We start from the raw sequence: 25323 nt of genomic DNA on the forward strand, positions 1-25323 counted from the left end.
CCATGGGGCCCTGGGCTGGGCAGTCAGTTCAGGGAGGAGGCTAATGAAGCAGTCAAAGCAGGAGACGGCAGGGGCCTAAAGCAAAGCAAGAACTGTGGACAAAGAGAACCAGGAGAGGGCTGTCAGCAGGTAGAAAAGGCACAAGGGAAGAGGTCTAAGAAGGGGAAAGAATTTATGCCCACTCTTCAGGGAACAGACGAAGTTTGAGGGGAAGACGACCTGTTTGCTTTTAGACAATTAAGTGTAGTGCCCAGTAGGCAGTTAAGTATATGAGTCTGAGATTCAGGGGAAAGATATAGATTAGACATATATATTGAGAGTCATCAAAACAAAAAATAGTGAATCTTACTATCTAAATACCACCCTTTCTTACATAAATCTAGCGTTCGGAAAAAATAGATGCCTTAATGTAGCATATCCCGTTTCTCCTAACAGAGCACGTTATTCTACATATCTCATAACATACTGGATGGTTTTCCTTTTTTACAAAGATTAGATACTCCTCTGAGTCTACCAACATGTCATCTCAGAAAAAGTGGATAATGATAGCCAAATTCCCGTCGCTTTCTCTTTTGCAGCTTTGAGGGTCAACAGTAAGGGCACGTGGTTGGAAACATCATCAAGACCACCTTATAATTTAAAGTCTAAAAATAGCGCCTCGTTTATTTAGTCAAATATCTAATATGTTATTACTCTGCAAAAAGTATTCTAAACACAGTTCTAATAAGAACACGCACATACTATTCAGCAGGCAGGCATGCAATTTAATTGTCTTTAGTTTGAATGTGGAATTTAACCACAAATTAGGTATCAAGGATTTAAAACTAAACAAGTTGAGAAAACTTAATTTATACACAATTATCACCCTTAGTACTCTGTATTTCATTACCAGGACTTATAAATACAAACAACGATGGCATGTGGGAAAACGAAATTTGCAGCCTATATTCATCCACTGACTATGTTCTGTTGACTGTGACGTGAATGTTAGATATTGGAAAAGTAACTCCTTTCCTGGGACCAGGTGCTCTGGGCCTCCTCAGAGAGAATGACCAGTTAGTCTGTCCACAGCAACAATCTAAGGGACCTACAAGGGCTTCACTGTAGGGTGCAACCCTGGACCAAACCTTAATTCCGCACTCCTAAACTCAGTATCTTCTCCACCAGGGTTAAGTCCCAAGACTCAGAGAGTGAAGCAGAAAAGTCCTATCTTAACAATGAGGAAAGTGCTGGAGACTGAATACTTGTGGCCCTCCCCAAAATTCATATGTTGAAACCTAATCCTCAATATGACAGTATTTGGAGGTGGGGCCTTTGGGAGGTGACTAGGTCATGAAGGTGGGGTTCTCGCTAATGGAATTAGTGCCCTTATAAAAGAGGCTCAGAGAGTTCCCTGTCTTCCACCATGTGAAGACACAGCAAGAGGGCACTCCATGAACCAGGAAGCGGGCTCTGCTGCCACCTTGATCTTGCACTTCCCAGCCTCCTGAACTATCAGAAATATATGTCTGTTGTATAAGGGTCAGTCTACGGTGCTTTGTTAGAAAAGCCTGAACTGACTAAGATGGAAGGCTACAGGTTAAGTCTTAATTGCCAGAAGTGGTTAATATTTCTCTCTTTAATGTACCTATGAAACTGAGAAGACCTGAAGTTCCCGGGAGTTAGCCTTAAGCATTAGAGACTGGGATGCTCCTGCTTAGTGTCCTGAGAAATTCCTGGAGCAGAAACAATCAACACACTCCTGATGTCAGGCAGGTGTCCACAGGGTCCTGGCTGGTCAAATCTACCACCTGAGTTGGGCTAGGCCCACCCCCTTTTTGCCCCCAACCACAGGGCACGGAACACCTTCACCCCACACAGCCACCACAGTCTGCTCAGAAAGGCAAACGCTCTCTCCCGAAGCTCCAGACAAGCACACGTGGGTCCTCCTGACATCCCTTCCAACCGCCCCCTTCCCTGCCTTCTGGGCACGCTTGAACTCCTAGCATACAGGTGAACTCAAGAGCTAAAAATTCAACACAAAGATTTTAAAATCTGTTCAGTCTCTAGTAATTAAGGCAGGATAAGACATTCCAGTCTGTCCGCTTGTAAGTGGAAAAGCATACACAGACACAATGGCAAAAAGTGACAGAGATTCATATAAGTTTTCAATATTTACCAAATTTCTACAATGAACATAAAATACATCATAATAAAAACATAAGTTATTTTAAAACTAAATTTTACACTGGTTAAGAAAACAAAATAATATCTTCCTAAGAAGACATAAATAAACTTGGAATCACTTCACTTACCCTCTGCTCAGGGTTCTCCTGGAACAGAAGCCCAAAGTAGTCCTTCTCCAGGAGATTGAGATGTTCGCACACTTTGTCAAATAACACCTGGCCCTTCGCGCGTTTCTGAGGGGAAAGAGAGAATATCTTCAGTTGTCAGGCACTCAAGATTCCGGGAGTACTGTAAATAAACGGCATCATATCAGATAATGTTATTTAGCATAAACGAATATAAAATATTTGTTTTCCAATCTTCTTTCATAATAAAGTGATGAATACCTTTCTCACTTTAGACTCCCCCCCACACACACAGACACACGAAGCACAGATTCTAAAATGAAAGCATCATCAGACAGATGCTCTTCGTTTTACTGCTTCTCCATGTCCATATAAAAAGAACTAAAAAAGCAAAACGCCAGGAGTTCATTTATTTATTTATTTATTTTTTTAAAGTGCAAATGTACTTAATGCCACGGAACTGTAAACTTTTTTTTTTTTTAAGATTTTTTTCCTTTTTCTCTCCAAAGCCCCCCCAGTACATAGTTGTATATTTCGTTGTGGGTCCTTCTAGTTGTAGCATGTGGGACGCTGCCTCAGCGTGGTCTGATGAGCAGTGCCATGTCCGCGCCCAGGATTCGAACCAACGAAACACTGAGCCGCCTGCAGCAGAGCGCACGAACTTAACCATTCGGCCACGGGGCCAGCCCCCTGCAGTTCATTTATTTTTAAAACAGCACAAAAGTACATCCAAACTGCCTCCTCCATTCCTCAAGGTGGCTCCCGTCACTCCACAGGCATCCTCCCCCGGGGGAATCGGTCAGCCCTGTTCCTCAAGGTACCCTGACACCCTTTATCCCCTCGGCGTTCAGGTTTGATTTTTATTCTGTGATATTTGTAGAATAGAAGTTTTTTTTCAATACAAGTTATGCCTTTTCTCGAGAATGATATGGCATTCATTCTTTAGAACAAATTTTAAAAATACAAGGTAATGAAACTGGGATAATAAATCAGCTGCCTCCAAGGATTTAACATATTTTTTGCCTCAAACAGTTTGTTGTGTTTTGTTTTTAATTTCAGAAGCTGCTATCAACAGAGATGTAAAAGCCTTTGACAGCCACAAGAGAAAGCCCGTTCTCTGATCAATGGCAAACATGAAGTGGCACCTCATTTCCAATTAAGATGCACATCCCTGGGAACGCCCCCCTGAGAGAGAGAGAGGTCAGGTCACACACGCCTCCTGTCTCCACACTGATGTAAGCAACCACTAGACCGCAGAGGGAAAAGTGAACAAGCCACCAGACATTCTTATCCTTAAGAGGGATGCCCTCACACCACCAAAATGTGTACTTGTTAGTTCATCCAGGGTGTGCAAGTTAATGTTTCCCACACATATATCTTTAAAAACGCAATCAGATATAAAAAACATTTCAATTCTAAGTAAGTACAACTCGGACAAGGAGTTTCAAAAGATAAGCCTTCATGGAAACAATGCCAGTGCTTGTTTCTCTTACTCTTCCTTCCTCCTTCTTAAGGCAGCAGAGGTAAGAAATCCACGCCGGAAAGACTCGCGAAGGAGAATATGAAACTTTTACTATCAAATCCTCTATAGCAACGTTTCTAAATACATACGTCCATATCACATCAAATACTAGAGGGAGGAAGCCACACAAAATACAGTATTTCAACAGAACAAGCGATGTACTGTCCAAATCCTTAAAGATTGAGAAAATTAAATTACAAAGGACATTTAAGACAGATATGTGCTCATCTGTCCCCATACTTAAAGTACGCACACATATAGCACACTGAATAAGAGTATTGGGCTCTGGGTTCCAAATATCAAAGTCCTAAATACAGTTTCATTATTTACAAGGTATGTAACCAAAGACAAGACACAACTTCTATGTGCCTTAATTTGCACATCTGTTAAACGGAAATAAGAGAATCCACCAAAAAGGTGTGGTGAGCACTAATGAGCTGTAACACATAAGGAGAGCTTAGAACAGTGTGTGACACGTGGTGAGTACCTTAAATTAACTTTTTGAGAAGAAGGTGACTCAAACCACAACAGTTACTTTCCTAAATGTGCAATAAAAACCCACTGTCTCTTCTTTATAGGAGCCGGAAGTAGATGTGAGGAGACGTGACTGCAAATAATAGCAAAGAATATTTTAAAGGTAATCAGTAATCTAAGAGAGAATTCGCTTTCTCTGACATTAATTTCAACCACATTGTTCACTCCTGATCCTCCAGTGAGTGGAAGACTGCCCAGCATAAGAGGTGCTCGAAAAATACTTGTGTAATCAACTGGAAAAACATTACAGTGTACTATATGTGACACACTTATTTTAAATGATGTGACATTAACGTGCTCAGGCTCAGTGACTGACTATAGCTATAATTTCAACACCTACTTTGTAATTAGAACTTTCCTTATCTGAGATAACAAAGGGAGCAAACTATTACAGCTCCTGTCACATCTATCTACTTGGACATCACTCACTGTTCATTTATAATGAGGCAGAAACGAGTCACAGAGGACATCTTATCTACTATAAAGCAGAGATTATTTAGAAAGACACTAAGAATTCAATGGAAGTTAACATAAGAAGTTGACATTTAATCAGATATAGGTCCAAAATAAACTTATCATTTCTATGAAATCTGTCTATAAATGACAACTACTTTCAAATAGGCTAACTACTGCAACTAATTAGCTGTAGACATTGTAAAGAAATGTGACAGAGGGGCTGGCCCTGTGGCCCAGTGGTTAAGTTCATGTGCTCCGCTTCGGTGGCCCAGGGTTTCGCCAGTTTGGATCCTGGATGCGGACACGGTACCGTTCATCAGCCCATGCTGAGGCGGCATCCCACATAGCACAACCAGAGGCACTCACAACTAGAATATACAACTATGTACTGGGGGCTTTGGCAAGAAGGAAAAGAAAAAGGGAATCTGACAGTCAAAAGGGGATTCATACTATTTTATTTGGTGATAATGCTATTTGAAATTAGAGTAAAAAGGATATTTAAGATAACTGATGTCTATAAATACATACCTAAGTTCAGAGAGAAAGCACATTTCAACACTGGCTTTAAGTCAATTTTTATTAATGAATCATACTTTCTCACTGGTTTCTATTTCAAAAATAGAAATATGCTCTCATGGACAGAATTCCCCAAAAAGATTGGGAGAAAAACATCCACAAAGCTCACAATTCGGTGGTGGTATGCGGCCAGCACAGGGGCATCCGCTGGGGGCTGAGTCTGTCCCATTCCTCCCTCACTCAACCTTCTGTAAGCACTTTGCTATCACTGGACACGTGTGACAGCGGGCAAACCACTTCGTCTCCTCAACTGAAAGATGAGAGCACAGCTATCTCGCAGTTCACTGTGAGGGTCAAACTAACCCAATGAGATAATACACGTCCAAGCGCCAAACCCAGGGCCTTGCCCAACCACAGCTGAACTGTGCTCCCAGCTGTTCTTTCACCAGCACACATCTAACAAGCAACAAAGTCTCTTCTAGATGCTCAGACTGCTGCTCTCTTATTCTCTCCTTTCCTCTCCAGGAAATAGAGATTTTAAACGCTTGATAAGATCTGACCTGCACACACATGTTACTTAAGCTTCCATTCCTCAATGTTCATCTCTACCCTCAATAAACTCGGCTGGAAAGACAAACATGCACCAATACTGTGAGGATGTGCTGAAAGATGCATACAAAGATGCATTAAGGTGCAATGGGAACACCAAGAATGGAATGATCACAGTGTCTGAGAAAAACAAAAACCTTGGCTTCACCGAGACTATGGCACCTGAAATGAATCTTAAAGCACGAAATTTTTTTTAAGGCAGAGAAACAGTGTATTCAAACGAACTTATTTTTCATGTTGACTGTTTATAGAGTCTGACAAAGCCAATTTCTATTCAAAAGACACTGGAGGATTCAGTAAGATGAAAAAGTAACCCATCCATAACGGACATGCCATGCAGTGTGACCGCTAGTTATACTGTCCTACTCTCAGATGACCGCAAGGGCATGCCAGGCCTAAAGGCTCAACATGTACTTATCCAGCATCTAAGAAGTGTCAGTTCGTATGTTAACACACTAGGGAAATAACAATAAATAAGACAGACATGGTCTCAGAACTTTACATTCAAATGACAGAGACAGAAAATAAAAAGGAAGCCCCTCCTGCCCCCCTATAAGTCCTATGAATCTGCTTATCTAGACATTACTAGGTACCTGGTCCAATTGGTCCAAAGAACACTGACCAAGGGTCTACAAGATAACCTGATACAAGAGGTCAACCCAAAGACAATGTCTGACTCTGGGGACGAAGATTACCAAATACAAGCTCATCTTCCCCTAGGGAGTTCAAATACAACATAGATACACACACATACTTATGTTCACACATGCACGTGCACACATACACACAGTCATAGAGCAGAGGGGTGTAAACACAGGGAAAGACAGTGAGAAGGCAGTGCAGAAGTCAAGGGTACCAGGAGACAGACCCGAATCTGTCAAAGTATGTTCTCCATTGGTCCCACTGGTTCCACGAAATGCTCCACACATATACCCAGATCCCCCAAAAGGGGAGCAGAGTGAGACAAGGAAAATTCTTCTTAATGTAGGTAACTACTGAGCCTCAAAACTCCTATTTGCATATAAGATACCTTGAGAAATTCTACAGTAAAAAAAACCTGTTTCTCATCATTCAACCTAATGTTTCCCAAAATTATTTGGCCGAATAAACCACCATTTTTCTTTAATACAACACTTACTAACTTATTCCACAGCAGAATTACTGTTCTACAGACAATATGTCAAGAAATTAGGGAGAGAAAAATTACTATGATCTGACCCTCAAGCAGATCTGGAGACTGGCATTAACATTAGTGCCAAAACAGAGAATTCAGTTTAACCTAGTCCACTATTGATCGGATGTGCCCAGTTGCCTGGCTGAAGCAAATGATTCCCGTACATAAAATCCCAACAAATATAATCAAAAAATAAAAAAACACTAGGAAATCAGTCACTATTATTATTGAGCACTAGATACAATATCACAATCAGACCTTTAGAGACTGTAGACAATGGAATTATCAAGTACAGAACACAAAATAAATGTTTTATATGTTTAAAGAAATAAATGAACATTTTAAAACATCAAGGAAAATAACTATCAAAAAGCAGATTCTGAAAAATCAAATAGAACATGTAGAAATAAAAACTATAATAATTAAATAATAACCCAAATGGACAGAGTCTGGCACAGCTAAAGAGAAAACCAGTGAACTGGAAGACAGATCTGAAAAAACTAACCAGAATGCAGCACAGAAAGACAAAGAGATGGAGAATAGGAAAGAACCTCACAGAAATGGAAGACAGAATGAGGAGATCGACATAGATCTCATCAGAATTCTAGATGAAGACAATATTGAGGATAAGGGAAAGGCAATGGTAAAAGACATGATGGCTGATAAACGCTAAAACTCTCCAGTTAAGACAATTCAGTGGGTCTCTAGCCAGATAAAAGGAAACTCATTAACCTACAATCACTGTATCTCATTAATTGATTATACTCATTAACATTCAAAAGGTTTTGACATGCATTATTTTAAAATAATAGATATAATAAAGCCATCAAGACAAGAGGTAAAGAAACATGAGCTGAGGAATTACAAGGAGTGAAGGAAAAAAACTGTAACAGAAAACCCAGAGAAGTCACTCTTTAAAAACCCAAAACTGATCTGCTTCTGGAAGCTAACTCAAAAAGGCAAACAAAACAGCATAATTCTTATCTCAGAAAATATATCAGATTATCAGAAGACACAAATTAAATGCCACATATTAAATGTTCCAAGTTACCACATTTTCTAAGTACTAACCTGCAATCAGACGTGCCTGAGTATGCTCTGACAGCCATGACCCGGGGGCTCACAGCTTCTTTGTTGCCCTCACGCTGTTCACAATACACTCCATAAGTAATAATTCTCATTATTTGGGGGAGAGGAATCAAGACACAACTCACAACGGTAGTAGATAAAAATGTAGGGGGCATGCAGGTTGTAATTGTTCCTTCTCCCTCCCAGATTCTGGTGTGTGCCACCTTTCATGAGAATCACCGATTCCCAACAACCTAGGAGAAAGGTACCAGGGCGGAATTCCAGTGATGTGGAATGGAACACCTGCTCTCTCTCTTAACGGCTGTGCAACCTTGGGGAAGTTGCTTAACTTCTCCATGCCTCAGTTTCCTCTCTTTAAAATAAAAACACCTTATAATGGTATTAAGAGAATTAAAATGAGGTGTATTTAAAGTGCTTAACAAAATGTTTGGCACATTACACAGATTCATTAAAAGGCAGCTGAAATCACTGGACCTTTTTGAGCTGCTCTAAAAATAATAATTTTAAGTATGACTAAAGAGCTTTCACAGTTATTTAATCCAATCTCATTTCAGAAATGAGAAAACTGAGGCTACAGAGAGTTTAACTGATCTAAGTTTTCAGCCTGATTTCCTGTAAAGAACTGAGTTCTGATTTGTGATATTCATAAACACCAGCACTCTATTACTTCTATCCAGGAAGGCTATTTTCCCCTATCATCAGTTTTGATTTTTTATAAACATCTTGAATTCTAGTGCATGAAAACACTACAAATATACATTTTTAACCAAGCAGAATACACAGATATTTGCTTTACGGTGTGCACCTAAGATACCAGTACATGTCACTGGTTCATTAGTTGTCATAGCTGTTTAGGGGTATTGCCCCAGACAAAAAGGACTACTGACTTGCCAAGACATACTCGAAATTTCTTTTTCCCTTGATTTATTTCCAACTGTTGAAACCTACTTCTAGACAAATCTCCAAATTCTCCTTCCCTATGAAGGCTGTCCCAGTCTCCCAATATTCCTCTTTCTCCTTCAACCACTTTATTGCACATCTACAGAACTTACCCTGAGCTTCTACTTCTTTTGATACTTATTACTTTTGTAGACTGAGTTCTCTAAGCAGAAGTGTATCTTACTCCCCTCCATGTCTCCTACAGCAGCACCTCATCAAGTAACTAGCTCACTAGCAGGCTAAAAGATATTCTCAGATGGAGTGGCTCGGTGTCATGATGCTAGCCAAAAAGTTGGCAGAGCTGAGACTAGAATTCAGGCCTTCTGGCTTGCAGTTTTATGCAATCTCCTGGATCTAGCTCATGGACTACCATGCCACAGATATTCAAGGAACTAAACCAAACACACACTGCCAGCGAGATTCTGGGAGAAGAGCAGCCACAGACCTACACTTTGTTTTCACAATTCTACCTTGTACTTAAACTCATCCTTAGTAATTAGAGCATTTCCAAAGACTTGTTGGAAACTAGAGGAGTGACATAAGCAGAAAAGCCATGTGCCCCTTCCCGTTGAGAGCAGGCCATGCCCACCTTTGTGCAGAAGGGGACAGTGAGGTTCTGCAGAGTCTGTACACACTCCTCCACCGAGACATCAGTGTCACTGTCATTTCTTCTTCCTGTCTGAAGCATGCCCTTGCTCTGATCCTTTCTTACACTAGAACCTTTATAGAGTACAAATTGTGTCAACCTCTATTTGGATAATGTAGCACCAGTTAACTAAACAATTAAAACCATATAACTGTTAATAAACTTGCCAAAGACACTTCAAAAAACAATTGTACTTCCTATATTAAGTACCAACAAGCTTTACGATCTATTTTTCCCCTGTCTGCCTCTCCCTAACCCCACTTACACCACGAATCAGCCATATAAAATCAACGGGTTGAAAACTTAAAAAAGAAAGTCCTTTGGTCTACTTTCCAGGTATTAGATTTATTTTTCTTTAAAAGACTGCATAATACAATAGAGACATCCAAAGGAGAGAGACAAAACAAGATAATTCAGATGGGTTTAAAACATATTATTCAAGGATTGAAAGACTAGCTTTTGGGAACTTTAAAAACAAAAAAAAGGCAAAGCAATCTACAGCAGATCCAGCTGAAGGCAGGCAGGCTGGAATCTGAGACTCTGAGCAAAGTCCCCTGTGCCTGGGCTGTTATTTGTGGCATTCACTATTGAGGCCAAAACATGACATTTCTGGAGGCCTCTCAACTTGGAGGAATTTGTGCAAATGCTTACCCGGCAGATTGCAGTCGACGCCACACACCACTGGTGTTTCATAAAACACCATCACTGTCTCCGTGTAGGCTGTCCACACTGTGGTTATTGTGCGCCAAGGAGACAGTGCTGGGAAGTACACAATGCGATCCACACATCGCAGCCCCTGAGCTATGTATTTTGCGCTAGTTCTATACGACACTATGCAAATATAAAAGGCCAAGGAAAGAAAGGTATGCATGGAGCCAACACAACAACTGAGATATTGTCACGGGGGATGGAGGAAATCCAAACCGTATGGGAGGGGAGAGAGTGCCTCAGACAGTCTAAGGCTATCATTTGTCAGATCTTTCTTTCCCTACCAATCTGAATGAGTTGTCGACACAGCTCTGTCTCAAAGTCCATTCAAATCCTGGCAAAAAGGAAGAAACCACATCCAGTGATTTTGTGTGTGTGTATGTTAAAAATATAATTCCAGAAGTAAATGAGTAAAGGAAGATTTTTAAGTAAAGTTTCCATGATCATTAATAAGAATTAAGTTTGAAAAAGTTTTTCAACTACTCAAAAAAAGATATGTGCATATATTATATATAAAATATATACATGTAGATATATATAATTATGTGTGTATATATACACATACATATACATTATATATATATACACACACACACATCTTTCTTTGAGTAGTTGAAAAAGTCTTTCAAACAATTTTCATTAATGATCAGGAAAACGTTATACATGTACGTCGACAGACAGATAGACAGACAGACATGCATCATCAAAGTTATGTAAGCATGTCAGTTTCTTATAAATGACTACAAAAAATGATAAGAAATTTTTCTTATATTAATCCTTCAAGACTAGGCCCCACAAAAGAAGGAAGAAAAAAGGAAAATCCTCTCATAACTCATTACAGAATCTTGATTTCTTTTTCCATTCCACAGGATTCGGGGGATTAGGATTGAACATTGGGGAAATTTTGCAGTGTTGTTGACATAAGTGGCATAAAATACTATTCAATATGGCTTTAAGTGCTAGAAATAAAAATTAAAAGACTGCTACCAAAAAAAACCAAACAGTAGACCAGACCAGATTGCACAATGCCTTCCAGTAACTGTATCCTGCAATAATTTTAAAGGGGACCCTAGTGTGGCCAGAATTATACAGGCTCACTTTTAATAAAATCACACACACCTTGATTAACTCAAGGACAGATGAGCTCACCTTTCTTACACCTTATATGTAAGACCCTACTTCACGAGCACAACGCTTCCAAGTCCATCCAAGTCTAAACACAGTATTCAGATGGAATGTTTTTCTACCCTAGTCTGCTGGTTTTTGAAATGTTCCAGAACTCTTAACTGAGCACGCAACTCATCTCATAAGAAACCAGGTAAGTTTGGATCACAAACAAAATGGAAAAATATGTTTCATCTTCATGGTATGTAGAACATGGCAAAAACAGTAACAGAAATCTTGCTACCAATATTATTCACAAACAAACAAAATGGACTGTCAACCAGAGATTTAAGTCTGTGAATGTGGTCTTTCTTTTCTTTTATGAAAGCAAATAAATGCTAATTTTTAGTTTTAAAAGATAAAACATTAAACTTTCAATCTTTCATCCATAACCATATCCTGTATTTCTAAGGCAGTTATAGTTTTTATTTCCTGCAACCCAGAGGTCTCATCAGTTTTCAGGCCACAAGAACCACGTGGCTGAGCAGAGGGGACCTCTCTCCACACGTGGGACAGGCCTGCAGGAGGTTCCAGGACCTCCTGCTCCTCCCACCCACACGTGAGCTCCAGGGCCCTCTCAAAGCCAAGTTCTGCGATGGGGCTGCACAAAACTCCCCAAACAATGGATCTCAAAGCTTGGTAAGCAAATCATATTTGTTGATAAAATGTAAATATTTGCACACTAATTTTACACAAGGAATTATACTTATTTCTTGGCTTTAACTACATGATAAGGAATAATAAACACCCCTGTGAGTTCTAATATGTGTCAGTTGCTCAGCTGCTCCTAAAACACGGTCCCTTAAATGCCTTCCTTTGGTAATCAAAGTTTAAGGGAATGGTATTCTAGCAAATGAGGAAGAACCATATAAATCTTCATTTGCTCCAAGCGAACAGCTGCCAAATAGCCTGCAATTTCTCATGTGCAAAATCCAACTATATTTCTATTCCTAGAGTTTATTTTAGGGGTAAAGTAAATAAATTCATCTTTGACATTCTTTTTTTTTTTTTTTTTTTTGAGGAAGATTAGCCTTGAACTAACAACTGCTACCAATCCTCCTCTTTTTGCTGAGGAAGACTGGCCCTGCGCTAACATCCATGCCCATCTTCCTCTACTCTATATGTGGGACGCCTACCACAGCATGGCTTGACAAGCGGCATGTAGGTCTGCACCCAGGATTCAAACAGGCAAACCTCAGGCCGCTGAAGCAGAAAGTGCAAACTTAACCACTGCACCACCAGGCCGGCCCCAACATTCTTCTTTTTTTAATCCAACTGGTTATGGCCAACGCCTCTCTTCTGACTCTCCAACAAGATGATAAATCAGTGGACACTAGGGATTGGTCTATTCAAAATTTCAAGACAAAGTGTATTGTTTTTAAATCTTGGGATTTTTTTCTTGCTTGTAAAAGTATTAACTAAAGTTTAATTTTTGAGTCTAAGCAAGCTTTTTAAATTACAGTCATCATGAATATATAAGTGGATATGTTTACACTATGGGCCTTCCAAGTCACTAAGTTATTGATAAAATATAAAAACAATATTGGGAATTTATCCAAGGCAAAGGACTTAGTATTTCCATCAAACATTCAAGAAAAATGGTAAGATACTGAGAAAAATATAATCAGGGTTTTAAAATATAACAATAAAAACTACAGCTAATACTTATCAAGCCCTTACTATAGGGCTGCACATTGCTCAAAGCAAATCATAACCAAACAAATTCAGCCAGACAGACATTTAATAAAACTTCGTACAGTCTTGATGTAAGGTCTCTACTCCACTCACTTCCCTATCACTAGGGGAAACCCCCCCACCAGCAATACTAACATTTCAGCAAGGAGTCGATGGATGGACCCCCTACACCTGGGGAGCGGGTGCCCTGCCGCCACGGAGTGCCTTTGCAGATGGCATGTTACAGCCTCCCAAAGCAGTTCTCACCTCTGGCTGCAGACATGTTCGAGTCCAGCAGCAGATCCACTGAACCAGAATCTTCAAAGGTAGTACCTGGACATCTCTATTGTTTTTAATTTTTGTATTACACTTTATCTTTTAGAGCAGTTTGAGGTTCACAAAAACTGAGCAAAAGGTAGAGATGTCCCATATACCCTCTACCCCCATATACGCACAGTGTCCCCCATTATCAACGTCCCCCACAGAGTGGTACGTTTGTTACAAGTGATGAACCTACACCAGCGCCTCATAACCACCCCGAGTCCAGAGTTTACATTAGGGCTCACTCCTGGTGGTGTACATTCTGTGGGTTTGGACAATTGCATAATGACACGTATCCAACTTTACAGTTCCAGACAGAGTAGTTTTTGCTGCCCTAAAAATCCTTTGCACTCTTGTATTTTTAAAAAGGTCACCACGGATACTGACCATGAGGCAAAGCTGATACCAAGGTGAGCAAACAGATCCCCTCTCCCGTAGTAAGACTATCGGCCCTCACGCTTCACGTCCATCGGCTTTCGGTTTTCAATCTGGCCAGGCAACGTCCAATGTGACCACTCACCTCTCATCCCCTCCAAAGAGCTGGACGCAAAAGCCAGGACCCTCCGGACAATACATCAATTGTTCAACTTTTCATTTAAAATCCTTTACAAAATGACTGGTTCCTAGAGTCCGGTAATACAAAACCCACCTGACAATCTTTAATGACAACTACACTTCAGACTATCTTTGAGGAAGAAGTCACCAGGTGGAGAACACGAGACACCCGTTTAACTGTAGATCTGATCTTCTCACAAGGCAGGCCCAATGAAACTAGTGTCTACTGGCCAGGAGTGTTTAAAGTATCTTTCAACAACCGACCAAAGTAGAAGTCAAGTTCTAATGCAGAATAACCTTAATCAGTTAAATATTCACTTCTTACGGTTGTAAAACAGGTAGACAGGATCTGATACAAAGGGAGAGGTCGTGAGGGGTTTCCTAGCGACAGTAATTTCCTTACAGCTCATCACCTAGATTTCTGATTCTTGAAATCAATGACAAGCGACTTCTGAGCAATCTGAAGACAAAATACACTTTATTTTGAGATAGCTCAGTCTTTAAACATTGACCACAGGCAACAGTGTTTCCATTCAGCTTGACATTTTTCCCAAGTAAAAATTTTTCATTCCTGGTGGATGACTGACAAACTAACATGAAACAACAGAGAAAGTGACAATGAGGTCTTTGACCCCCATGGGGGCAATGGGGGTAAGGTGAGTCTTTAAGACTTTAACTTAAAACACACATACACACAAATTAATTCAACTGTAGAAGGAGAAAAACTGTGACGCATCAGAGAGAAACGTGGGGATTCCAAAGCAGGAAAGTTAGGAAGTGTTTGGGGGAGTGTGGCCCTGAGGCCTGCCTCCCAAAAAGCATGTCCCCTGACCCAAAGATGCCAAAATCCAGCCCTCTGACTCCCTCACAAACTGCCTTCATTTTTCACTGGCCTTGACTCCATGAGTGAAATTCTACCACTTATGATTCTTTAGAGTGAACAGGTTTCTGTCAAAATGTAAATCTCTCCTAGAAGGCCATCAGCCACACTGAAGTCACTCACATTCTGCTCCTCTCATTACTTAGCTGAGAGATGCTACATTTGAGGAATCAGGAATTTCAATTCTAGATGGAGAAAAAGGAGGCAGGAAGCATAGAACATTTTGTGTATCGTAATACTACAAAAGAGTAATAGGACATGTTCATGGAGCTAGCAACAAGAAAGTCTCAGGGAAAAGCACTAAGAAATAGGAAAATAATATTAAAAAAACATTTTCGGGGCCAGCCCAGTGGCGCAGCAGTTAAGTTCACGTGCTCCACTCGGCGGCCCAGGGTTTGTGGGTTCACATCCTAGGTGTGGACCTGTGCACCACTTGTCAAGCCATGCTGTGGTGGTGTCCCACATATAAATTAAAGGAAGATGGGGATGGATATTAGCTCAGGGCCAATGTTCCTCAGCAAAAAGAGGAGGATTGGAGGCAGATGTTAGCTCAGAGCTAATCTTTCCCAAAAAAGGGGGGGATTTAAAATTTTTGGCCTGAATTAGGAAAGTGAGGTAGAAATTCTGTCTTTAGCGACCTACTCAAAACACCCAGAACTCAGTTCAAAAACTTAATGTATAGACTTTTACAAATCAATCTGGAAATCTAATCCTCATTTGTGCATTGTTTCTGTAGGAAAACATACTTTCCAAATAAATCATTTGCTGACATATGACGTGTACACACAACCTGTTCGGAGGCTGGAAACTTGCTGTAAAGCATCTCTCTGCAATGCATATTCACATAGTCAGATGTTCCACTCAAAGCTCTCCTATATCATATCTACCCTAAAATGTAAAGTGACGCAACACAGACTTGAAATTCAGAATCTTTTCCAACGGAAATAACATTTTTCCATGGTGAATGGGTTTCAGGCCAGTCATCCCCCTTCCCAACTGCAACTCACACTCCGAGCCTGAGGTCAGCAACACAGTCCCCAAGGGGGCCCGCTGGGCGGTGCAGTGGTTAAGCTCACATGTTCTGCATCAGCGGCCCAGGGTTCACAGGTTGGATCCCGCGTGCAGACCTAACACCACTCGTCAAGCCACAGTGTGGTGGCATCTCACAGAAAATAGAGGAGGATGGGCACAGATGTTAGCTCAGTGACAATCTTCTTCAGGCAAAAAGAGGAAGACTGGCAACAGATGTTAGATGAGGGCCAATTTTCCTCAGAAAACAAAAAACAATACAGTACCCAAATGTAAATACTAAACCATAATAAGGTTTCTAATAGAATTTTGAGATAGTCTAACATTGACCTCCTAAGTAAAATCATCACACGCGATAGATGAAATGATCTGACAAGAATGAATGTCTAAAATTCTAGGGAAGGCAGGGTGGGTGGCTGGGTGGGTGCACATATTCAAATCTACAGATTCAACCAGGCTTCTTGGTGGGGGAGGAGTGGGAATAACAGAAAGCGAGAATTCATCAATGTCACTAGGAAGAAAGGTACCTGGGCTGCAAGCACAATTACTGACTGCCGGGCGGATGCTTTCACCTTCCTCAGGAGCTTTGGATCAAGCTACAGTGGGCTGAAGACACCACTCACCATGCTGATGTAAGAGCCCATGCTCTGAACTGCATGCTTACGGAGATATCTTACGATTACCACCTGGCAGCATTCAATGACTTTATATTATGAAGGAAAGAATAATTTGACCAACCAACATAAACGCTCCATTCTTCCTGGCAGTTCTCTTCTCCTGTACATTCACTGCCAGGCATTCTCATGGCTACATCGATAGGACTGGTGAGCAAGGACAGCTGTCCTCTGCCTGACTGACTTGGGCACAGTGAACAAAGTTAATGTTGCCTCAGTGCCGATGACCAGACCCTGTAATTCCAGACAGAGTAGAATCCTGAAGCCCTCCCCACACCCCCCCCAGGGCATCCTACTGGTCGCCATCAGCACTGTGAGCTTACCCTGCAAACTTCAAATATTATCTCCACAAAATTATGAAAGACTTCGGCAAGAGAGGAGGAAAAAGAGGAATCAAGTTTCTCTTGACATATATTGTGAGATACATCCAGATTTTCAAAACATTAAAAAGGTGAAATGAAGCACATTTTTTATTTTATTTATGTATTTATTTATTTGAGGAAGATTAGCCCTGAGCTAACATCTGCCACCACGCCTCCTCTTTTTGCTGAGGAAGCCTGGCCCTGAGCTACACCTGTGCCCATCTTCCTCCATTTTATGTGAGACGCTGCCACAGCACGGCTTGACAAGCAGTGCATAGGTCCACACCTGGGATCCAAACCGGTGAACCCTGGGCCACCCAAGCTGAACGAGTGAACTTAACCACTGCACCACTCGGCCAGCCCATGAAGCACATTTTAAATTTGAGAACTAGCATGCCAATGCAGTGCTTCGGCTGTGACACCTCGCCCTCCCTCCCTCCCTGGATGCCTGTGAGGGTAAATAAGATAACATATACCAGAAACAGCCTACAAATTAAAAAGCTTTAAGGAAATGCTAGCAATCGACACTTCCCAAAATCTTCCCAGAATTACTGTTGGGAAATGAGACTGAAATCTGACCCTGGACCCAGAAATGCAGGTGTCCCCCTTTGCCACACGGGGTCTGACCAAGGGTCAGAGGAGACTAATTATTCCTCGACAGTATTAGCAATGCTTGGTCCAGAAATGTTTGATAAACAAAGCCACAAACCTTATATAATAGATAATGACCCAAACCAAGTGGATAAGAACTGAATTATACCTGTTAATTGCAAAAAACAAAATAATATGTTTTAAGTAGAATAGCATTTCCATCCTTTCATCTCCTAGGACCCACCTCCACTCTGCCCAATTAAACACACATGCAAAAGAAAACGGATTATCCAGACACCTGTAGGAAATAATAAAGCAAGAAAATGAGAACTAATGAAAACCATCTGCAAGAAAACAATGAACAAGGTCAAAAGAGATGCTACTGAAGCTACTGCAACCAATTAAAAAATCTTTTTACAGCGAGATACCCAGAAAACCTCCTGGCAACTTTGAAATGTGCTATATTGAGGGGGAGGGCCCACTTCACTTTATCCTAGTGATAGAACACGTTCACTGCTCACAGCTCCCTAAGTAGAAAGCGGTCTCCCAATTAAAGACAGGAGGTTGAACATACACATTTGGCTCTGCTCCCTAGTGAAGCTATTCTAAACTGATGTAGCGTGTGCATGCACATGAGCACACACACATATTCATCCTTTCCCCCTGACAAGGGAAAGGAGAGAATGGATTCAGTGCCAACAAAATTTTGGAGAGCAGACTGAAAAAGTCCTGATAGAGTCCATGCATTTTATGTTTTCTCTGCAACCTCGCCTATGGATGGGAGCCCACTTCTCCTTAATGTTTAGCGGAAGTGAAGAGATTAGTTCATTTGAATGCCAACGATACTCTGGCTTTGCAAGATGGAAGGAGTCCTAGTTAAAGCAAAGCCAAGGGAAGCCTGGGCCAAAAATGGCCACAGTGGCCAAGCACAGCCTAGCCTGCTCCTGACAAAAGGTTCCGGTATATTTTATTACATTATCTTTGACACAGAAGGACGTAGGTGTTGAAACCTTTTCTTATAACCTCGAATTTCTGCTTGGATTTTACTATTTAACCACGATTAAATGAAAAATGTACCAGGCTAGGTGTTGCTGAGTTTTCCTAAATACATCGTTCTTTCAAGTCCACGAGTTCCTTTCTCCTCAATGGAGATGTGCTTACCAACTCCAGCCCATCATAACCCGGCACTTCTGCACTTTATCTAAACCATAAACAGGACTTTACCAATTATATTCATATTCTTGTTTCATATGTAAGTTCCTCTCTAAAAGTAAAATGTACAAGCAACTCAAGAGGACAAATAATACCTCATACTTTTCATCTTCTCAGCAAAGGTAGGAACCAAAAAGACTCAGGGATAAAAATTATTTCTGAACTCAGAAGACACATTTAAATGAATACTATTTTGACACGAAATTTGTAAAATATCGTGCAAATATGACTTCCTTAATTTTCCACTTTTCTTAAGAATTATATACCATCGCTAAAGGAGATCAGCAACCAGTCACTAAAATAATTTTTAAGAAATGAAAATTCAAGTTCTTTTCGTCCAACTTTTTCTATTATTCACTTTGAACAGCAAGACTTGGCATAAATCTATGAAAACTATGATCTCTTTTAGAAGAGAGAGAAGTGACTACACTGTTAGATAAACAGAGGCTGGTATCAAACATCTAGCCAGATGAGCACACTAGATTACTTAAAAAAAAATCTTTTTAAAAAGTTGCTAAGCACCGTTTCCATTAAACCTTATTTCAAAAACCCTAAGCAGCAAACTTCTGCAGGCTAGCACATTCTCTGTAAACTATTTGCCTAGAACAAATTTTGACATTTGATTCCTACAGGCTTTCTGTGCTATAGAATAGCTTAGTAGAGCATTCCTATTCAAGTCACTTTCAATTGCTACTGTCAGAAATAGAAAAACAGATCAATGACCATAAGAAACAGATCATGAGAAGACTCAGATTAAGTTTCCTCTCCATATGAATAACTAGATGATGCACAAAATCAGACTCAACCCCAAAATAGGTTTAAATGGCACACCTGACAATGAAGCACACAGTTATGAGACGCAGCTCAGTTAATTCTATGGGTAGAACAGAGCTTTTATCTCAACATGCCTCTCCAGAACACGAGTTTAAAGAAAAGTTCAAAGTAATATTCTTAATCATAATTTTTCTAACAGAGTTGATGTGTAACCATTTACCAGTACTTTAATCATTTAGCCACCCTGCATGAAGAAATTCTTTTCCTGAGTATTCCAGTGCTTTATATAGACCATATTTTATTATGTTTTATGCATTCAATCCCTTTAAGATCCAAATGTTAGCATATTACAGTACTGTGCTATAAATACGAATGATAAATTCTGTCCACATTTCTACTGGGCCACAGAGTATGCCTCCAGCTGTGGAAGGGATGGATGAAAAGAAAGGCTCCTGCTCCAGCTTTTGTGAAATAAACAACACTCACACCCGTGTCCCCCATTAAGCCCCTCCACACGTCTCCACAGGAACCTTGGGGATGGGGCGGGCGGGAGGCATAAGGAGATAGGGTCAGGAAGGAGAGCATCTGGCAAAATTTCCTAACAGTTAGGAAATTAAAACTACGTCAGTAAAATCTTCTTTAATTTACTCAGAAGAGAAGACAACAGTGGGGAAAGAGACTAGAAATAAAATAGTAATGGAAAGAGAGGGACTCTGAGCAGAACGAGTTTAATGAACGATACTTTATGTTTTTTGGTGGATGAGAGAGAAATAAGATTCTCTCTCTTCATTTGATGAATGCTGACTATAAGTTTAAAAATTTTAATACCTATATATTTTAGGGAGGGAGAAAAATGTGCCTGAACAGATTTTAAAGTACAAATTTTATTCTGAAAATGACCTTTCCCCATCATTTCTAATTTTACTCAACCTTCAAATAATTTTCATTCCAAAAGAGAAAAATAACCCAAAGATCTGCTGCCGCTCACTACCACCCTCTCACCACAGCAGAAACTTCTTCAGCGGTGAATGTCCACAGAGTCGGCTTGCCTGGCAGCACGTGTGACAAGGCGCCAGGAGGGGACGGATGCTGCCTTCAAAATTACGTCAAGATGGTTACTCATCAGTAGGGGTTACTCTCAAGTGTCAAATTTAATGCTTTCAAAATACCACTGAGGCAAGGGCAAAAAGGCAATCCCCAGATTCTGAAATCAAGAGTAGGGAGGACAGAGAGAATAAAGTATGTGGCAGAATTTCCTGGCTGCTGAGAAATCAAAACCATATCATTCTTTAGTTTGCTGGAGAGGAGAGGAGACATCAGAGACAGAGGCAGGGGATCAGGATTAATTATACTGTCCTCGCCAAGCCCGGCCTACACCCAGCCAGCAACGTGACCCGTGGCAGCTCTGTCTAACCAAAGAACTCAGGCTCTCGAGTCTGCGATCCCCTCCAGGCCATGCACTCCAAAAGGCCCAGCCCACATCCGAGCTTCTTCTGAAGCGCTCGCAAGCCTAGCAGTTTCATAGCCTTCTGCAGAAATTTAATAAATTGTTTTCATTTATTTGAGCCATGAAATGTTTCTACAAGAAGCTAGCCTGCTGCTTCTAAGCATTTAAAAAGCAAGGTGGGGTGGACAGAAGTAGTGTCCATGGGGCCAGGGAATGGGGAATGGGGTGTGGATTATATATACGTACACACACCCAAATCTATCTTTTCTAATTGGAGAGAATAGAGAGAAGAACTCGGACATAAATTAGCTAATGCAAACATTCAGCTTAGATAAGAAGAATAAAAATTTTATGCACACACAAGAGAAGAGAGAGAAATAACTCAATGATTCGTTTCCATGAGTAGTGCTCCAGGCAAATGCCTATGTTAGCGCCTACGGGAGAGAGAAGAAAGTTCTCCCCAAGGAACTAACAATCCAGGTCAAGAAACAAGAACAGCCTGAGAAAAATCAAACAAGACCAGAGTCTAGCCTGTGTTCAACACAAGAGATTCTTTCACATGGCAGTGCATGATTAATTGCCAAATTAGTGGTGCAAACAAGTTCAGAAGAAGAAGAAAACCCTCTGAAAGCTGGATCTGAGTTGGACATTAAAGGGTGGGGAGGAATCAGGTGGATGGGAAATCAAAATGCAGAGAGGGTCTGATCACAAACTTGGAGGACGGACAGGCAATCCAGGATGTGCCCGATTAGACCAATTTAGCTGCAGGGGAAGAGTCAGAAAGTCCTAGGAAAAGAGAGATAAAAAGACAGTCTAAGGTCACGTCAAGAGTCCTGAATGCCCAGCTAATGGGCAACCTGATGAAGCAGCTACGCTCTGCCCCTGTGAACCCCTCAGGTCCCCCGCGCTGGACCAAAGTACTCGACCACTCACCTGGCATGGCAGCCTTTTTCCACTTAGTGAATAAAATTAAGTTATTGGACAGAATTACCACCTTACATCTTTTTTTGAGCTAAAGGGATAGATGGACAAACAGGTAGCCAGGGACATTTCATCTGGACCTATGTCGTTAGAATCTTAAAATACACATAACGTATGCCAATTAAATTGCTCCTGGTTCCCAAACCATATTTAAATCTAACACTATTTTATGGGAGTTTATAAAGTGCCACAACTTCCAGATCCTCCACAAGAGTGAACACAGTTAAACTATTTCAGCTAGTAAAACTATGAAGAGGCGGTCCTGGAGGCCCAAAAGACCCACCGTGGAGGGTGAGAGCTGACCTCAATCAACCACCAAGTAAGTAAGTAACACTCACTGGAAAGCCATGATACCCAACTGGAGTTCTGAGACCAGTGCCCTACAAGGGAAAGGCAAGACGACCTTGACACACTCTACTTTCTGACAAACACTTTTCTAGCAGCACACTGACGAAGAGTGCAGCGCGCCTCCATTCTGATAGCTTTATCCATGGCAGTAAGAGAAAACGGCTCTGACATTCCTGTGTGGGCAGAAACAATGCCCTCAATTCTCAGACAAAATCAACACTGGGAACAACTTTCAGATGCCAGAGGAAAATGTGAGCAACCTAGCTCAGAAGGCACATTCTCTTATGCTCCCAAAGTCCTGCAGGAACGTTCACACTTATTGTCAGACTTAAAAAAAAAATATACAGACTTACCGGCTGTAGTAAAACCAGCTCAATCCCAGAAATAGAGGAAGCAAATATTTTCATTCTTACTTTGCAATCTGAGAATGGAAGAAAAAAGAGGAAGCAACGTCCCCAACACATCCGAAGAGTCCAAAGACAAGTGAACAGCGATCTCCTGACTTTATATCCATGGCTTCAACTAAACCTTACGGTATTTCTCCTTAGAGGAAAGAGCCCCACGGTTTTAGCACACTGAGTGTGTAAATGACTTCAGCAACAAGACCACCAGAGTCCCATAGCTGAGTCTCCGGAGCAAGCACGCAGAACCCAGGAGACCCCCCCAAAATTCTTTACATTTAAATCCTGGTCACAAAGGAGGTTGTCACATACCATTAAATATCTCAGTAAGATAAAAATAGAAGTGTCAAAGAATAGAAATTATAAAGTTTCTGCATTAAAAAAATATAATAGTCCTCAACATTTTATTCAGAAAATATTTGGGATCTCAGTTTATTATCAATAGATGATGTATTAATATAAAATGTAAACTGTAATTTTCACTAACTACAATGAAAAAATACTTCATACAAAGACTTGGAGCAAATGCACAAAGACAGACGAGGTCTTGGGTCAAAATTAATGCATGGTTTAGCAATGAGCCTATTGTTACATTAGCCAAAACTAACGTTAAAGTCGAGCGATTTCCATATTGTTTTTTTTTACTTAACTATAATCATTCTCTAAAAATGCACTGTTATCCAATATTTATGTTCATAAATAGTGTGTGTGTGAGGCATTTTTATCCACTTAATATTAACATATACTCTCCTTCCTCAAAAGGATGCAGACTTCAAAGATAATTAGTTTTTGAAAATGGTGCCGTTTTGGCTCCCTGGGCAGTCTTATTCATTTAATTCCTGAAGTTCAAGAAAGAATAGGCTCAGATGGCCCACAGGAGAAAGAATGTGGAAACCGGAAGCCACAGAAAGCTTGGGGTGGGGGGAGGAAGAAGGGAGACAGATGGACATATGGAGAGTCATCTATTGATCTACCTACGTATTTCAAGGGAGTAGTCTGAGAAGCAGAGATTATGTTAGGGCGCCAAACAAACAAAAATACCCACAAGAATTATGCTTCTTGATTTAAAAAAAATTACTCAGCTAACACAGTAACATTTACATTGACTGATTTAAAAGGGGTGCTTCTGTTGACGAAAGGTACTGACAGGTAACACAAACAGGAAACTCCCTAACTTTCCCAATACTCTGATCACACTGATAAAACCATGTCTATAAAGACCACTGATGTGCATCTCAACCAATGCAGTGAATAAAAAGTGCCCCCTTAAGTTACTGCACCATATAGCAACCTACCATGTTCTAAAATCTAAACAGCATTCTTGATCTTGCTAGGTCTTGTACACCAATGACTTTACGAACAATTTCTCCCCAGCTCCTTTTTGCCCTGTGGATCAGTTTTGATCTTCTCATGCTGGTAGTTGAGGCCTTCTAGAACCTCATCCTATTCTCCCTACAAGTCGGGCCATTCCAACTCCTCAAGACTTCCTGCACGGGCCATGCTTCCCTCCAATATTGTAGGTGCCCTCAAGTGAAGACAACTAGGCCCTCTTCAGTGAGCATGCTACCATTTAGAGGTCTAATTGACAATGAGACCCATGTACATTAAGAATAGAAACACACAGTAACTACAGGCATCTAAAAAGCCATGATAGACATATTGATAATCTTTAAAGACAATAAACAGACGGAAACAAATCTAATCTCCCAAACCAAATAAAGTAAAAGTATTTATTTTCCACATTGTATGCATCTTCCTTGAATGCTGCAAGTTCATTAATAGCTACAGCTTCTTACAACATACTTCCCCAAGCAGTCCTCAGACACCGACTTCCGGAACAGGGCTACAGAACCACAGATAGGCAGCATCAGCAAGTCAGCCAATCTGTCTAAGGTCAGTGGTGGAACTGGGACATGAGAGCATTCACACCACGTGACAGCTCTCCTCTGGGCTCTGCTGCTGAGGAGGAAGTAACAGCAGGTCTGATGGGAATCAGACCCAGACTCATGGTACTAAGAAAGCCACCAGAGAACCAAAATGGGAAGGAGAGCTGGATAAGAGAGAAATTAATCAAAATAAGGAACAGAATTTACAACATCTGCATTGTTCTAACAGCTATTGTGACACCAAGGAAGGCCTGCAGTCAGATATCAAGTCACTGCCTAGAATTCCAGTGAACTGCTGGTACCCACAACCTGCCGTGGGTCACATCACTGAAGTCTACTCAAATTGCATTTTGCTTTGTTTTGGAAAGAAAAAAAAGGTTTACTCAACATTTACATGCTTACGTGCTTATTTCAAATTGATCTCTTGTCCTCAAAAGTTCATTCTTAATGGTATATTAAGTAATCATTTATTAACTGAAAAGACAATCTGTCTGTAAATTAATGCAGTCATAAAAATGCTCTTGCTTTCCCAATCAATTT

The 25323-nt window shown here is 40.7% G+C and overlaps 1 protein-coding gene across 50 annotated transcripts in view; it reads right to left on the reverse strand.

The window, feature by feature from the left end:
• Positions 1-25323, reverse strand: part of EPB41L2 (erythrocyte membrane protein band 4.1 like 2) — a 204421-nt gene that overhangs the window by 76379 nt on the left and 102719 nt on the right. For all 50 annotated transcript variants that reach the window (XM_023651084.2, XM_023651083.2, XM_023651080.2 and 47 more), the window contains one exon: positions 2295-2399. In XM_023651084.2, coding sequence (XP_023506852.1) covers positions 2295-2399 — 105 coding nt within the window. The remainder of the gene's footprint in view (positions 1-2294; positions 2400-25323) is intronic.

Source organism: Equus caballus, chromosome 10, assembly GCF_041296265.1.
Source record: "Equus caballus isolate H_3958 breed thoroughbred chromosome 10, TB-T2T, whole genome shotgun sequence".
In the NCBI taxonomy this organism is placed as follows: Eukaryota; Metazoa; Chordata; class Mammalia; order Perissodactyla; family Equidae; genus Equus; species Equus caballus.